This window comes from Zeus faber (genome assembly GCF_960531495.2).
Source record: "Zeus faber genome assembly, chromosome: 20".
NCBI lineage: Eukaryota > Metazoa > Chordata > Actinopteri > Zeiformes > Zeidae > Zeus > Zeus faber.
Window position 1 is genome coordinate 4,850,121 of NC_137207.1, and position 17,971 is coordinate 4,868,091.

General features: G+C 40.9%; 1 protein-coding gene across 2 annotated transcripts in view; it reads left to right on the top strand.

The window, feature by feature from the left end:
• l3mbtl2 (L3MBTL histone methyl-lysine binding protein 2) overlaps positions 1 to 17,971 on the top strand; it is a gene marked incomplete at its 3' end in the record, with an annotated part of 30,396 nt that overhangs the window by 9,453 nt on the left and 2,972 nt on the right. For both annotated transcript variants that reach the window (XM_080021631.1, XM_080021632.1), the window contains exons 8-16: positions 3,259 to 3,393; positions 4,387 to 4,475; positions 7,702 to 7,951; positions 9,707 to 9,771; positions 11,734 to 11,838; positions 12,348 to 12,495; positions 12,812 to 12,894; positions 14,735 to 14,969; positions 16,251 to 16,313. In XM_080021631.1, the coding sequence (XP_079877757.1) occupies positions 3,259 to 3,393; positions 4,387 to 4,475; positions 7,702 to 7,951; positions 9,707 to 9,771; positions 11,734 to 11,838; positions 12,348 to 12,495; positions 12,812 to 12,894; positions 14,735 to 14,969; positions 16,251 to 16,313 (1,173 nt within the window). The remainder of the gene's footprint in view (positions 1 to 3,258; positions 3,394 to 4,386; positions 4,476 to 7,701; positions 7,952 to 9,706; positions 9,772 to 11,733; positions 11,839 to 12,347; positions 12,496 to 12,811; positions 12,895 to 14,734; positions 14,970 to 16,250; positions 16,314 to 17,971) is intronic.

A 17,971-nucleotide genomic window follows, 5' to 3' on the forward strand; every position in this document is an offset into this window, starting at 1 on the left:
AAAAAATATTGTGTATATTATAAGAGCCATTAGAAACCATTTATCACATTCTTCAATAGCCAACTCGTATTTAAAATGCCGCTGCCCAGGCATAATTCGCCATCTTTTGGGTATAGGACACGTGCTCATGCTCCACCTCCCTGATGGACCTAGCAGAGTGGTGCACCGAGCCCTGGGGTGCCGGGATCCCGGACAGGGAAGGAGCAACGAGTAATGCGTGGCCCACGTTCCAATATAATTAAGCCGATTTTGACCCTGAAAGATCATCAGCAAAGTCATGATTTTTTTGGTGGTTCCAAAGATTATCTTGCCCGATTATCCTGTGGTGTGAGGTATGTTACGAGTAGCGTTAACACTCCACTTAAATATTTTATAACTCATAATAAATCATTTATAATTAATAATTTTCTCGTTTTGGGTTTAGTTGTGGGAAACTAATGGGTTTATTTTAAATAAATCAATAGTTTAACATAATTAGTCTAGTACCTAAAGTGTGTGGTTCGATTCCCTTTTGAGGGATCACAGTAACTTCTGCTAAATATCACAAAACAATGTCCTTTATAATAAAAGAAGCATTTATTTATTCTAAAATACTTCGCAAATAAAAGATGATAGAATGAATGAAATAATGGAAATCAATAAAACAAATAAGAATAGCATTGACTGGTAGATAGAATCATCGCTGATTTGGCAGTAATGGGGAGAGTGATTGGAGATTAAAAAAAAATAAAAAATTCCAATGGAATTGTAATATATCTATTCTATACCAACTCTGATCAGATGCACTGCAGAAGGAATATTCTGCTGATTCAACTTGCCTGCGGAGCTTATGCACTGTTTTACAGCTGCCGGAAGCCCTGAAGGTGGACGCCTATTCTGTTCCAGGAGACGATGCTCTTTGGTGGGAAAAATCCTCAATAGCGCAGTCGGAGGATTGCCAGTCCCTTGGGGTGATGTCACGTGTCTCTGCCCGGAAGCCATTTAAAGTTTTACAGTCTATTTTATTCGCTAAGTATCTTATTTAAGTGAACGTTTCACACACATACTTCTCCATTTGACCGAACAATCCAGTGATTGAACATTGTACAGTAACTAAGTTATGTCCCAAAAATGAAATCATTTTTGGGGATTTATGGAACAGTCCAGGCATTGCATACTTTTTGACATAGCACTCTGATTTGTTCAGTGAAGGATAAACATTGGTTGATAATATTTTGCTTAACAATTAATACTTGGTAGCTCAGGAGGTAGAGCTGGTCGTCTAGTAATCTAAAGGTTGCTGGTTTGATCCCAGGCTCTTCCTGCTACCATGCTGTAGTGTCCTTGAGCAAGACACTTAACCCCTAATTGCTCCTGATGGCTGCGGCCGTCAGTGTTTGAATAATTGTAAGTTGCTTTGGATAAAAGCATCCGCTTAATGCAATGTAAATGTAATGTAAACTTGACTAATACTTGTACTATTAATAAAAGAAATAGATATTTAAACACAACACTAATGGTTAATCATAACTTGTCTCAAGAAATTAATACTTGTACTATTAATAAAAAAAAGTTCAATTAATACAAAACACTTATGGTTAATAATAACTTAACAAATTAATACTTCTACTATTAATAAAAAGAGAAAGATATTAAAACAACACTTAATTTGAGGGAAACGGATACAAAACACGTAGGGTATCGTTCATCATAGAGTTTGGGGGTCCTCCAGTGCCTTCGTCGAGGGGTGTAATTGTTGGTCAGACTTCGTGGCTCTGTTGAGCAGGGAGCAGACCCAGTTCAGATGTCCAGGCTGTAACCTTTTCCTCTTGTCAGTAGGGGAGGATTAAGCCACAGTTCTGTGATAAAGTCCAAGTTTATGAATGATTGTTCGCTACATAAGTGTTTTTTACGCCCCTGTTCTGGTCAGAAGTCCATGCTGGTGGCACCGATCGCAAATTGCAAATTTAAACATTTTCAATATTTACGATCTGATATCCTGTAGTGTGGCGGAAGCCCTGAGGACAGCCAAGGACGTAGGCTGTGGATTATCACGTGGGAAAGACCGAGAGCCAATTGGGAGCAAAGCTGACTTAAACGGAAGAAGTCATAAACACAACAGCAGCCCAGTCCATATCAACACTGTCTCCATGGCTTCATCCATTGTTTTTTCCTTTTGCATTTTCTGTAAAAGAAATTTGTAAAAAATAGCATCGCTAGTTGTATTGTGTCATCTGCTGTGTTTGTTTACTCTTAAGTCCCGTTTCATTGCACAAGATTTCGGGTTTTGAGGGTCGGGACTCTGATGATCTTGCCTAGCTACACTTCCGTGTCAGATTTTGTGTGGCTTTGCGAGATTAAGACTGGTTGTTGGTGAATGGAGTCTGTTAGTGTGTGGTATGCTGTTTCGGCAAATCGTTGCTCTCCACACAGGAACAAAACTTAAATTGATCATGGTATGTTGTTATGTGTGGGGTTTCACATTTTCAACATCTGTAAAGATTCGAAAAATCTTGTAGTGTGGGCCAGGCATAAGCAAGTCCGCGGCCCTGGGAAGTGGGGAAGTCGGGCGGAGGGGCGCTGTAAAGCCGGTGATCCTGGACGGTGAACCCGGCTAGGGACAGAGAAGGCGCAGGGCGTAACCGAGTTTGCCGCCCCGGGAAATGTGCCTGACGAGGGGTCCCGGACGAGGGGACGTAGACACCGGGAAAAAAATGTTCCATAGGCCACATTTCAGTGCAAATTATGTCAATATGTAATTTTAATGTGTACACTAATAAAATAATAATAACACCTAATAGATTTAACGGATGTAATGTTTAACCGGTGTAATTAACAGGCAGCCTGCTTCGTGTGCACAGCGCTTGTAAATGAAATTAATATTTTAAAGGCTGGTAATTAGGTTTTGTATTTATCTTTAATGTAGCACAGTGTTAATAATGTTAGTAAAAACATTATTTTTCAGCCCTGGAACTCAAACCATTTCTTGATACCCCATAAACATATATTTAAACAATTAAAGTAATATCATGAACGTGCAATGATTAGTTGACTAATGGCTTGAACTGACGACCCGGAAAATCTTTAGTTGGGGGCAGCCCTAGATTTTTATTTTTTTTTCTTGTTCAACGCCAATCATACCATTTTTCAAATGTTATCACAATCACATGCTACATACTAATAAAAGCTCCCGATGTTTGCAAATTATTATTCCTTTCCCTCTTGGGTTGGAATTCCGTTTATTCTCCTAATTCTGTACTTTACTCCCGTGTCTTTCAGGGTACAAAGCCCTGTTGAGGTACGAGGGCTTTGAGCATGACAGCAGCCACGACTTCTGGTGCAACCTGGGCTCCGGGGAGCTGAACCCCATCGGGTGGTGCGCAATGACGAGCAAGCTGCTAGTGCCCCCGCAGGGTGAGAGTACACAACCGTGTGGACAGACCTGGTGCATAAAGAGGGTCTTTAGAGTCTTTGTCTCTTGAATTTAGATGTAGAACATTTCATCCAGGGGTTCTAAGGATATCTTAAAAAAAGGATCCCATAGTGCGATGTAGGCCAATGCTCCAATGCTGTAATTCATGGTCAGCAAACTGTCTATGCACCATTTTCTCTGACTGACATTAAGAGAAAAGAACAATGTTACTTGGTGGGATTGCTACATAAAGGAGGCGGAGCTTGCCATGAATTTGCAAAAAGTCAGTTAAATGGCTTCTCACTAAACGGCTTGCTTTGTTCACGGTCTCAACAACACACCTTGAAAAATAGTCACTTTATCGATGAGACGGCCCGTGTTGTACTACTGAGTACTTTTTTTTGTATACCTGCATGGGATGCAATAATAAAATGACTAAAATCGCTTTAAAACTAATGAGAATTTTAGTTTGTATTATTATGCTGGCACGTAGGGAGCTGCATGTCTGTCCGTCCCCCCGCACTTGCCTGCAAACAAAAGTGCTATACAGTGTCTAGCGAACATTAGCTACTTCATCAAATTTCCTCCTCACTCCTCCCATATCCCCTATTAAAGGGGATATGACGCCATTGGCAGGTGACCTAATGAAACAGACTGTTACCTATAATAAAATTATGGATTTCTACCGGTTTGAAAATTGTTGGAAACATTTGGGATAAGGTAAGTACAACAGTAACTTAACAAAATATGTAACAAAGGTCTAGTCGTTTTAGAACTTTTGGTGCAAAGTTACATATTGTACCTTTAATTGAATGTAAAATATTTTACTTGAATGTTCTAAAAAAAAAAAAATCGTCTTTGTCATTTGATGATTGTAACATTGTTACAAAGAGTTGATGGAGTATGGGATTCTAATGTGGTATTGGTTACATGTTTCAGGAAATTTTGACATTGCTGGGCCAAGCATGTTGTCTGAGGAACATGTCTCTTTGCAGATGTGCAGCAGAACATTCCAGATTGGAAAGAATATCTGATGAAGAAGCTGGTGGGGTCCCACACCCTGCCTGTGGACTTCTACCTCAAGGTAACGTTATTATGTGAATGAGATTCATTATGTAATGTAATGGAAAGAGAGAAAATGTGCATCAGTAGAAAAACGTACGAAGTATGTTTCAAATATTTTACCATATACCATCAAAGATATGACATTAGCAAATCAAGTCGTAAGGTGTGCTATGCCTAAAATGACTTTCTTGTGATCAAAAATGTTGAACTGTTCAAAAATGTTTAATATGTTTCAATTTGCGTTAATAAAAGATGAATGGCAAAAACTGCAAGTCAAAGAAAAAAAAAAAAAAGTAAAAAAGTAAATCTAAGTGGCAGCAAACCTTAAATATGTTCTGATTGGACTTGAGTGTTGGCCTCGCGCTGAGGTTGCCGCGGTTACTGGTGTTACGTGGTGCTCGGGCGTACATGATTACATTACTTGCCCCACGCCCCCACCGTCGTTTCGCTTTTTTTTGTTTTCTAGAAATAAAACCCATTTCGTTAATTTTCGCATATCAGCGCCAACGTTCATCAAATAAAAAAACTCTTAATTTGTAAAATACTAAGCGTGTTATCAATACTTAGTCAGACGCTGAAAGTGAAAGTGTCTGCTTCTTGTGTCTGCACAGTCCCCTACACATTTCACTTATCACGGGACGAGAGGAGAGAAAGAACCTAGACCTTAGATCCGGTCTAGATCGGGACCTGTCTCTCCTTCCATGTGTAATCTCCATGCGTATTTGCGCCCAACACTGCGCCCCCCTTTTGTAAAAAGTCTGGTGTTACCGGTAACACGGCTGTTGTCATGAGTTTATCAACCGGGGGAAAATTCCTCACCATGGCATCCCTACCTCACGCACTTGCAGGGAGGGAAAAATGATAAATGTATTGTAATTTAAGGTTGTAACAAAAAGAGCATCATACACAGTGCTCCCTTTAAGATATTGTTTTACAGCCACAACATGTTTGGGACACTAAATCTACTGGTTTTCAGGCTCGGCAACTGGTATCAGGATTGACAGTTGTAGTGGAGAAAGTTGTATCAAGGCCATTTCTATTCATCGCTTCTCAGTGGCAATGCATTGTTATGAAATGAACACATTTTCATACCATGACATAAGTAAACAATGATCAGTAGATATGAGCCAGAATTGCGACGATTATACATTTTTCTCTGTTGCCCAGCAATAGTGTATTTTTGAAACAATTGCAATCGTTTAAAATTGAACAATTACAATTAAAAATTAAGAAATCTTGACTGCAAATCTGTCATACAAATCAAAACACTTATGCACGCATGATTATATTTGTACAGTATAATATGCTGTCAAATGCTCATTGGCACATTCTGAAGGAAACTGAAGGGAGGTGAAGGGATAAAACAAGTTTTAAAAAAAAAAATGGTGAAAGGAAAGTATAAATCTGAAGGAATCAGAAAAATATATGTGCTATACAATAAAAATCCCCCAAAATATAAAGTAAATATCAACAAAATTATAAAGTATATACAGTGTAAAATTAAGAGAAATAATTTAAAATAAGGCTCTGTGTTTATAGAGGCGTACAGTACAATGGACATACACTACTCACAAAAAGTTAGGGATATTTGGCTTTCGGGTGAAATTTATGGAAAATGTAAAAAGTTCACGCTACAGTGATATTATATCATGAAAGTAGGGCATTTAAGTAGAAGCATGTAATGGTGATTTCCTCATCTCAAGCAATGTATTGAAACAAAAGCCAACAACAGTGGGTTTACCACAACAAAAAATGTCAATGTCTCAATAACTTGTCATGTGCCCTTGAGCATCAATTACAGCTTGACAACGACGTCTCATGCTGTTCACAAGTCGACTTATTGTCTGCTGAGGCCTGGCACCCCACTCTTCTTGAAGGGCGGCCCTCAGGTCATTGAGGTTCTGGGGTACAGAGTTACGAGCCTCTACACAGTGACTCAGCTGATCCCATAGGTTTCTATGGGATTCAGGTCTGGAGAAAGTGCAGGCCACTCCATTTGAGGTACCCCAGTCTCCAGCAGCCGTTCCCTAATGATGCCACCTCGATGAGCTGGAGCGTTGTCGTCCATGAAGATGAAATGAGGCCTGTGTTGTTCATGCAGGGGCACAGTGACTGGATTAATGATGTTATTCAGGTAGTATGGGCTTGTCACTGTACCATTCACAAAGTGTAGGGCAGTTCTGTATTGACTAGACAGACCTGCCCACACTGTAACACCACCACCACCAAAGGCTCGTCTGGTGACAACAGTGGCTGATGCATAGCGCTCTCCTTGACATCTCCAACATCAGTGGCGGCCATCATTTCTGCCCAACGTGAATCGACTTTCATCAAAGAACAGCACTGAGGCCCACTGGTGCCTTGTCCGGCGTAGATGCTCCCTGGCCCATGCAAGACGATGATGCCTGTGCCTGGTGGTGTGGTCAGGTACCCTTGCAGGTGGTCTAACACGCAGACCACACTGATGTAAATGGTTTTGAATGGTCTGACGTGACACTTGGGTGCCTCTCACCTCCCTTAAATGTGCCTGGAGTTGAGTGGCATTCATCATCCAGTTCCGCAGGGCACTGTTCACAATGAAGCGGTCATCAGTGTGGGATGTGGCCAAAGGACGTCCACTTCTATGCCTTTCTGTGACTCTTCCAGTCTGTATCTCTGTTGGAACCTGCTGATGACACTCTGTGACACTCTAAGCTCAGTGGCCACTTCCCTCTGAGAACATCCTGTTTGAAGCCTCGCAATGGCGAGGTACTGTCAATCAATTGTTAGGTGTCTGGTCTCATGATGTAAAAATGTGAACAGCATGATGAAGAGGACTGTTTAAATACCAATTCTAATTGAACCAGGACATTTATTGGTCGATTCATGGAACACCTGTTGTGAATTTTGCCGTTCAGCTCCTTATTAGAAGTTATTATTATTATCCTTATTATTAAAAGTACTGAAACATTGAACAGCTGGACATGTGCATTCAAAAGTTTAGAGAAGGTCAAATTAAGCTCACCTGAAAAGATTATAGTGCATTTTAGGTTCATCCTGAAATTTCACCCGAAAGTCCCTAAGTCCCTAACTTTTTGTGAGTAGTGTATATGGACGGTGTTTGTACAGCCGTACAGATGTCGAAAATTCAGTAAATAAATATAACATGCACCGATATCCAAAGGGAGATCGTCCCAGCGGAGTGTGTCCCTGGCGGCGTGGGTGTTTGGGATACTCATTGCTCTCTCCGCTCCCTCTTGGTCCAGCTGGCAGAGGGCTTGCGGTGCGGTATTGGAGCGGGCATGCGCGTAGAGGTAGTGGACCCCAAACACATCAGCAGGAATCGGCTGGCCGTCGTGGAGTCGGTCACCGGGGGCCGCCTGCATCTGCTGTACGAGGATGCAGCGGGCCACGCGGCAGAGAAGTCCATCCCGGATTTCTGGTGCCACACCTGGAGCCCCTTGCTGCACCCGGTGGGCTGGTCCAGCAAAGTGGGCCATGCCATTAAACCCCCAGGTAAAGCCGTCAATATGCTTGATTGATTAAACGATGCGTACGTGTAGACAAGTGGCTGTGGGTGTGCATCATTGTCCACACTCTTGCCTGCGTACTTTGCATGTGCCTGGTGGATTAAAAAGTATATCCACCAGGGGGCAGACGATGGCCAAATCCGTATCCGACACTGGAATATTGTCTTGAGAAGAGGAAATCTTGAGAATGGCTGCCATACAAAACACGTTTCTCCAGCATTTCCCTCCGTTGTTGTACATAATGGCGTCGACCTTGTTTCAGTTGTTTTTTAAATTTATTTTTTTATTTTTTTCCTCGCAGGTTTCTATTGCGCACTTGTAAAATGATAGCAACCTCACGCCAGCTATTCTTGCAAGAATACTTATCGATGTAAATATGAGTAATTGCGGACAAGCAAGACATTCGTTTGTCTTTAAACCTTTCCGCCATTGCTGTAGTTTGTTCAGAGGCCGCCTGCGCGAGCACCTAGTGTCGATAATGCAAATTTTTGTATTTTTAGAACTTATTGTGCGTAATCACAGGGTGTCATGGCATTTCACTGCATATATGTATTAACGTATGTATATGTATGTGACAAATAACCTCTTGAATCTGCTGCGGACTTGCCTTTCGCATCCTGATTTACTGCCCCCAATGGTCTTGTCTTGAATTGCATCTTGAGGACGCGTAGTGTTCATTTCTGAGGGCTTGCACAACAAACGCTCCAAAAGAATACAGGATACACGATGCAGTCATATTGCATACGCATCCGCATAGTTAAGAGCAAGTATATTATGACCTTATGGGGGTGTTTTTTTTTAATGGAATTAAGTGATTATTTGGCAGCTAGCGGGCATTAACTCATCAATATGAACCACCACCGAAAAACATCTATTTCTCCGTTTTCTATTAATTTTTTACAATGATCGTATAAATAGAACTGTCCCAAACTGTTGTCTGCAGGCTCTACGCTAAGCATGTTTCGCTTGCATATGCAAAATAAAAGAAAAAAAAAAAAGATCTGCACAAAATCTAGTATGATTTGATTTATTTTGTCATTTATCGTTGTAGCAGCCTTGTTATGCGAGACAGATGCAGGCTGGGGTGGAAGACGCTGGCTCGCCATTTTTTTTTTGGGGTTTTAATCACACAAACCTCTCACATGCAGAAACAAATAATCAGGCGGATAATAACGTAACTGATAATAATAATGATGGTCGCACTTCCTACGGTGTCGATCACTGAGCACTCTGCCTGAGCGCTCACACACATGGCTCCACTCCGGGGTCCCCACTGGAAGACAAACACACACATCAAGAAACTTCTCCCAGCCAAGTCTGACCAATCAGCGCCCAAGGGTCTGATCGGGGAGACTCGGAACAGCTGCGCCGGCACGGGAAGAAGGCAGCGCTGTGTTCTGCAGACTGTGGCTTTACCACGACCCCTCGTCTGCCACAAGATTTTTATCTACTTTAATTTGAGAGGGCTGTGGCGTTTTATAGCCGATCCATAGTTGTTGTTAATATGTAAACAGTTGTTTTTGTAATTGGTAGAAATACATTTTTCGTTGCGCTCCTGAATGTCTTTTGTGTGGCCCTAACTTTTTAGACTTTTTCGCCCAGGTAGTCAGTATACTCAACGCACAGTCTTGTCTTGATGAAAAAAACAGAAAAGAACGTTAAACTCTCTGTACTACTACTACCACTAGTACCGTGCATCTTCAGTGAGGACTTCATAACAAACACTCTGTGCTTTTTATAGCCAAGGACAGCCACGCGCTGAATCGAAAGGGCTATATTGACAGCACGCCATTCATCTTTAGGAGGGTAAGTCCGAAACTCATGAAAGGTTTACAATGAATGATTTGTCAGTTTAGGGCAGATGGTACAATGCTGTGCTTTCTTATTTTTATTTTTATATTTATTTTTTATAAAGTTGCAGTGCACCTTTTTTGTACTGTTCCTTCTCTTTCACTTCATTCTCTCAATGCTTTTAGAAAAAAAACAAAAAAACTTGGGCGGCGGATGGGCGTTTTCTTTTTTTTTTTTAATAGTCGACAACTAAAGCAGGGTCTCCGCAGCCGTAGTGTCATATATTGGGCACGACACACATGACTTAGCGTGCGCTGCACAGCAATTTTTTGCGAGGGCGCCCACCTCCCAAGTTTTGGAACTCTGCGCCATGCGCTTCAGGTAATTCAAGATGGAGGTGTTCCAAAGGAAGGTTGTGCGAAGAGGTCCGTAGGTACAATCTGTACAATCCATCAATGCGTGACCACAAAAATAACCATGGCGTTGAATTCATGGAAGGAGATAGCGACGTCTCTGTCCAAAAATTTGGGCTATTTTAATACCTCGGGACTTCTTCGTAATATTTACACCGATGTTTGCACAAAATCATGACGATATATAAAAAAATCTGCACTGACTACAATAAATATACATACATTTAACACCTTCTCTTTAAATTTTCCTTTTCTAGTTATTCAGATCCTTCCCTCAGGACCTCTTTGTAATGTTCACAGCAGTTCTTTCAGTTTCCCCTGTAGGTTTGTGCGCAGCGCCCTCTGTCTTTCAGGAGAATATGGCCACGGCATCTACACGGCACTGCGCAACTTTTATGCTCATACTCTCTGGTAGTGCATGTGCCATAAGTTGCACGACTCGGTTGAACCGACTATAACGGAGCTTTAACAAGAATTTCCGTCGACTAGCCGTGATGTCATCAACCCCCCCCCCCCCCAAACAAGGACCATTAACCACATGTAAAAACTGTTACCAGTACATAATTATTATAACTACAACAGGTGCTATTTCAATTTTTTATTTTATTTTTCCAAACTGTTGCCAAGTGCAACAGTGACCAAACAAAAACAAGTCATAAAAACAGTGATGATAAAAATTGCAAATTATGCATCACAGTAGTATAACCGTGGTAAGACAGCTTCATCCCAAGGAGCGAGCACTCTATTTTTTTCTCAAAATTGGCTAAAAAAAACGCCACATTTCGATCCATCTCGCCACCATCATTCTCTCATACAAGCGGGTTCTTATTAGAGTCCGGGCGGAGTTTCGTGTGAAGTATGTGCTATTCTTATTAGAGTTCTGGTTCTCGTGATGCGTGTTCTGCACTTATTAATCATGAATAGTGTCTCAGAAGTCAATGTCACTGCCTAATGTCATTCCTATCATGTACTGATGAGGAAGGATAATGAAAGTGATGATCCTGAAAACTGCAATAGCTACAATTAACATGACTGATAATATTAGCGAAACACCAGAAACCACTGTCGGTTTCGGGCTCTATAACTTCACCCCCTAACTGCTCTTGTTGAGCTGGTGTGTGCCTTATATGCCATGTATGCATGTATGAATGGGTGAATGTGAGAGGCACTGTAAAGCGCTTTGAGTTGTATAACTAGAAAAGCGCTATATAAATGTACCACATTTACCAATATTGTGATACGTCTACAATTATGGTTATGATGATGTCGGTAAATATTGGCTTTTTCTGGTCCTACCAAAGCCTCAACCTGCTTGGTGATAATATCCACATCTCCAAAATACTGTCAAACTATTTATATCATATATCTATATATATATATATATACTATCTGTGCTTTCCTATAATTAATCGTTTGGTGGGTTATGTCCCACTGTGCAACACCTCAATAATGACTGCTTCATTCATTCGATATCCGGGGTATTCCCCTGCACCCTTTCATATCTTATACAGAAGTCTCAGGTACAAGTATTTTTAACTGTTTTCAACCACTGTGTGCCTTCCAGCCCAGGACTGTGTACATGGAGGGAGGTTTCTTCGAGGAAGGGATGAAACTAGAAGCCATTGACCCGCTCAACTTGACAAACATCTGCGTGGCCACTGTTCACAAGGTAGCACCGGGGAAATGTCTTTTGTCTTTGGTTTCGAAGCCATTTGGGCTCCTGGAAAATTCATTATCTGGTTGATTGAGAATATGGGCCCCCTATGGGCCCTTTATGGAATTACAAGGGGTCCGCCAACTAAATTATTTTATGGTTTTAATAATTATTAAAAAATATATATATTTATTTGAATTTTTTAAGAAAATATATATACTGACCCTCACTAATTAGGTCTTTTTTTATTATTATTATTATTATTATTATTATTATTATTTTTTACATTTTTGTTGCATCCTGTAATTTCACACTCGCCAGAGTTTGGAACCCCGAATCTAAAAGATACCTCCCAAACCTCTCCATATCCTTGTATTTAATCTTTTTTTGCTATAATTTTATCTATTATCTTATTCTATAATTTTTCTGTTCTCTTTTTGTCCTTTAATCCTCCTTTAATCTATCTTTTCCTGTCTTGGCCTCCTGAATGTTCTTTCTTGCCCCTTACCCTTCCCTCTCCCCAGGTTCTTTTCGACGGCTACTTGATGGTGGGTATCGACGGAAGTGTGTCGGTCAATGGCGCCGACTGGTTCTGTTACCACGCCTCCTCTCACGCCATCCTGCCTGCGGGTTTCTGCCAGAAGAACAGCCTTTCGTTGACCGCCCCTCCAGGTATGTCCAAACTGTGCGCATTTTCTCTCCATCCCTCCACATTTTAAGTATTTCTTGCAGATATACAGTGCAGAGTCAGTCAATTCCAAGACGTTGTTTTGTTTTGAGGGACAGAAAAGAAGATTATTGCTATTTACTTGTCCCCTTTTTTATGTTTGAAAAAAGTTAAGAAATACAAGTTCAGTTTTGGGCCGCCTGAGTAAAACTAACTACATTATGTTCATTTATTTAAAGCCAAACCTGCTTTAAAATGCTTCTGATGCGCAGAGGTTATTGTTGATTCTAGGTTAACGCAGTATCTATTTTCAATTTATAGGTTATGACCCTAAAACCTTTGACTGGACCACATACCTGGAGAAGAATAAAGCCAAGGCTGCCCCGGCACAACTCTTCAACACTGTAAGACCGGGAGCTGCTGTTGCTCATGAGCGAAATTGCAACAAATGATGGAAATTGGGACTGTTTACGTAGACCTACAGTATGTTTAGGTCTACGTAAACAGTCTTTAAAAATATCGTGTTATATGTAGTTGTTAAACAAAAAAAGACAATGTTTGGGATGCCATTTATAATGGCAGCTTGACATTTGTAATGTATGTATTACAAAAAACGAAGCCATCTTTAACAAGGGTAAATAAAGAAATTATTCACCTTAATTTTCTCTAACTTGGTCATGCCAGTCACCATATTGTTGTCAGTGTACCTGACATGGAAGTATCCACCTGTGATAATTTGTTGTTGGATGGCAGAAATGTTTGTCATTAAGTTGGTAATTTTGTATTTGACCAGGTAACGGTGCATGAAAGACATTGTCATAGTTACCGTAACATCCAACATAGGGTGCATTGCATCATTGGTGACTTCTAGAGTGCTGCTAATGTTGCAGTTGTATTTATCCATGAGTTAGAATCTTACAATTTTGGCAGGTGTGGTCATCATCGTCAGTGTTGAAATGTTCCTGACTTCCCCCATACACTTAGTGCATAAATATTTGTTTGTCAAATTAGTGGATGTTATGTGATGATGTATGCCCGCTATTTCTAACCTCATCTAGTTCTTCATCTGGAAGTTTCATGTCAGTTTTGTTCTCTTCAAATATGTCTGATCTCGGCGCAATCTTGTTATTCCTGGAGTCTCCAATCTGTAAATCATCCTGATGAAATGAGCCTCTTAACACTGACAGATATGCTGAATTAACACTTACATTGAAAGTTTTCTCATTAGTGTTTTTTTCCACAGTATTTTTCTTTAGTACTTTCTTTTAGAATATTGTGACTGGCCTCGAGGACTGGATCTTTGTACAATCGCTTCTTTATTGTCTTAGACTTTCGGCTATTATTTGGCATCTGGAAAAATAACAAAAACAAACTTTGTAAGTACCTTACATAACAATTATAATAAATAATTGTTATTTCATGAACGTAATAAATAAATATGAGTTCTACTTAGTACTTCAATATATTTTTTCTGTTAAGAATCTACAATTAGAAAATTCAGTTTAATAGGTTACTTTTTTATATTGTAATGCAGACAATATGGAACGTTAACATTAATTTGGCATTAGAATTATGGAAGAACTTGTCAGTTCTTCACAATTTCTCCCTTTGAATTTAAGTTTGCTACGTTAAGCTGTAGGAAACTGTTTATGCAAGAAGTATCATGCTGGTCCATTGCTTGTCAGATGTGGATGTTGTGCATGTTTTTGGTGGGGTCCTTACTGATGTTACATGGAGGGAACCCCATGTGAGCACAGGGAGAACATGCAAACGCCACACAGAAAGGCCCCTAATCGGGAGATAACCTGCCAGAGCACGGTGCCAACAGTGCCCCACACGGGAATCGAACCCAGGACCTTCTTGCTGTGAGGCAGCAGTGCAATGCACTGTGGAGGTGGCAAACCAGTTGCAATGTTTTTGTAGCTGACTTTACCAGAAGAAAAGTTCTGGTAAAGAAAGTTTGAAAGAAAAATAAGGAAAAATAATTTCATCAAACTCCACTATACTTTACGGACACTTTTTCTCTTGAGAGATTCCGCCATTTATGAAACAATATCCTCTGCCTCAAACCCTGTTTGAGTGGTCGCTATGTCTGCTTTCACTTTGCACTGTTGCCATGCTGTTACTAATACAAGACAAGTAGCTGCTTTCGTTTTGGAGGAGGGAAAAAAAGCAGGTGGTGAGGTGGTCTTTTTTTCTTTTTTTAATAGTTATTTTTTCTCTCTGTGTGTTTCGTATCCTCAGGACAACCCCTGCCATGGCTTCTACCCCCACATGAAGCTGGAGGCCGTGGACCTGATGGAGCCGCGCCTGGTGTGCGTGGCTACAGTGAGCCGCTGCGTCGGCCGCCTTTTGCTCATCCATTTTGATGGCTGGGAGGAGGAGTTTGACCAGTGGGTGGACCACCAGTCACCGGACATCTACCCTGTCGGCTGGTGCGAGCTCACCAAGTACACTCTCCAGCCACCCCTCGGACTAGGTAACGCCACGTGGCATCACCAAAGGGGCCCTGAGGCAGAGTAGGTCCCATCTGCCCCCTTGTATGCTAGAAAGTTACCCGACAAACAAATTAACGAACCAAACTTAAAATGTAGCTCCAAGTTCCCAAGGTCCCTAGCAATTTCTGGCTAGGCTGCTTGTTTGGACTAGGGATGCAACAGTACACAGTATGTTATTGAACGGTTCGGTACGCCTCCTACGGTCCAATATGCACACGTTAACCACGTATTACGATATCACGGTAGAAGTCCACCGACGTTGGCACAGCATATGGGCGCGGTGTGCCATAAGTGCTGCTCCTATTGAATCCACTGTTGCAGCTCCACAGGAGATAAAACGACATTGAAATGTTTTTGTAAAGAGTGCAATCAAACAAGATGTCTAGTCAAAAAATAAGCCCTTGGGATGGCCGTTTCTCTTTATTACGGACTACTCTTAAGGCACTCTCTCACTCACTCTCTCGCACTAGTGTTGGGTCGTTCACGAACGATCAGACTCCTGCTGCCGGCAAATGTTTCCCCCTCCATGTAAGAGATTACCTTTGCTTCTCCCTTGCTGAAAAGGAGCGCACCCACTGACACATCAGGTTTACAAAGCGAAGACACATGCACTGGTCTGACTGTGAGGTTTTATTTCAATAAGTTATTTTTCTATTATTATTTATGTGTAAAAAATACTGTTTATGCCTGTTCTACATAAAAATAACTAACTATAGTACTGGTTCTATTTCTTTTTTTTTTTAAATTATATATATTAATAAAAAATATTAACGAAAATAAATATTTGAATGACCCACTCTCCTGGACATCTCCCTGCAATCAGATGAACTTGAACCCACGTCTCCCCCCTCCTCCTACAGTCATACACACAGAACGTTACACTAGTTATTTGTGACAGACTACTATAAAAACATTTTTTACACCTTTTAACTTTTTTTTGTTAAAAAAAAATATATATTCTCTTTAATATAAAGAAACCGAAACTATACCAATACCGAGGCCTGAAACTGTGATACATACCGAACCGTGAGCCCACTGTACCATTGCATCCCTAGTTTGGGCACATTTGTCATTGAAATTAAATTGTAATTCCTTTTTTACACCTCAATGATTAGCCTGGTTTGTTAAAGGTGTTTTGCCTCCCTATAAAGACTCTTATTTAAAACAGAAATCAATTACTGCCTCAAAGCCCTATCAAGCCCTCAAAATCGACCATCATTTTTTTAATACTTGTGTATCTTTTATGCGATCTCCTTTCATAGAGTCTTCAGAAAACCTGTCAGTGCGGCCAAAGAAACCCAAGACATTTGCATTTGGGAAGAAAAGTAAGTTCTGCCTCAAGTGTGCTTGCTTCTCACCCCGGAAAAAATATTTTTGTATAGACAGTATTAACAGAGAGCAGAATACTGTATCAGATTTCAAATGGGGAGATTTGAAATGCTGAAGGCATAGAATCACATCATCAAGCCTCTGTGATAGCTGCCGCAAGCAAGCCGTGCGGCTCAGGGCGCACGCACTGCCAGAGAGCATGAGCATATAGTTGTGCGCTGCCGTGGTGATATTAACCAACAGGGGGAACTGGAAAAACTGCTGTAAATCATACAAAGAAGTCCCAAGGAAAGGATCTGAATAACGAGGAAAGAGAGAAAAGAAAGAAAAATTAATTCTAAAAATTAAAATGTATATTTATTGTAGTCAGTTCAGGGCTTTATATATATGTGTGTGTGTGTGTGTGTGTGTGTGTGTGTGTGTGTGTGTGTGTGTGTGTGTGTGTGTGTGTGTGTGTGTGTGTGTGTGTGTGTGTGTGTGTGTGTGTGTGTGTGTGTGTGTGTGTACACACACTGGTACTTTGACTTACGAGTTTAATTCGTTCTGCGACAGAGCTCGTAATTCAATCTGCTCGTATAGCAAGTCAATTTTAATAAACTATAATAAAAGAGAATGTGTAGATCATTTTTGCCTTCTCGCAGATGATACCCTCCGTCACGCTATCTCCTGCGAGCTGCTTCTCCGTCAACCACACCAACAGCAGATTCTCCATCTTTTCATGGACAGCGGTCCGCAGCTTAGACATTATTTTTAACGCCCTTGGCTGGCGTAATACCCTTTATCGTCTCCTTCTGCTTCAGTATGGTACATGTCATCGAAGTACTACGCTCGTACTGCCTCACCAATTACATCACAGGCACACATCGCTCATGTTTATCTATTATTATTATCATCCGCTTCTTCTTCTCAGTACTTACTTTTTTCGGACCCATGGTTCGAAAATAAAAAATTGGCAAAATAACTGCACAAAAAGCACAAAACGCGAGCACAAAACACAAAAGCGATGCCTCCACCCTCAAGTAACCACGTGAAGTGAAGGAGTGAGACGCGGGATGCTGGCCGGATTCGCTCGCCACGCCCACCAGCGGCGGTGTACCTGAAGCTCGCTCCTCGTAACTCAAATTAACAAAAGAAAATATGCCACACACACACACACACACACACACACATATATAAATATATATGTATGTATATATATGTATATGTGTGTGTCTATATATATATATATATATATATGGATATATGGATCGTACAGATTGTACCTGGCGACCTCTTACCACAACCTTCCTTCAGAACACGCCCATCTTGAATTACTTGAAGCGCACGGTGTGGAGTTGCAAAAATTGGGAGGTACGCACCCTCGCGATGACGTCAAATATGGCGCGCGCACTAAGCAACACTATGGCTGCAGCGACTATAAACTAGGCTAGACTATAAACTGTCACACTTTGAGGTTCACGCTTGTCTTGAATGTTAAACATTCTGTGTTAACAATTCATTGGTGCATCTAAATATGAGATGTAAATGGTGATATGTACAACAGAGCCTTGGATATCGATGACTCCCCATTCAAAGATACAGGAATCTGGCCTTGTGCTTGAATGATTCAACTTCCATCCAAGTGACTTGGATATTTGCATGCAGACAAATGAAA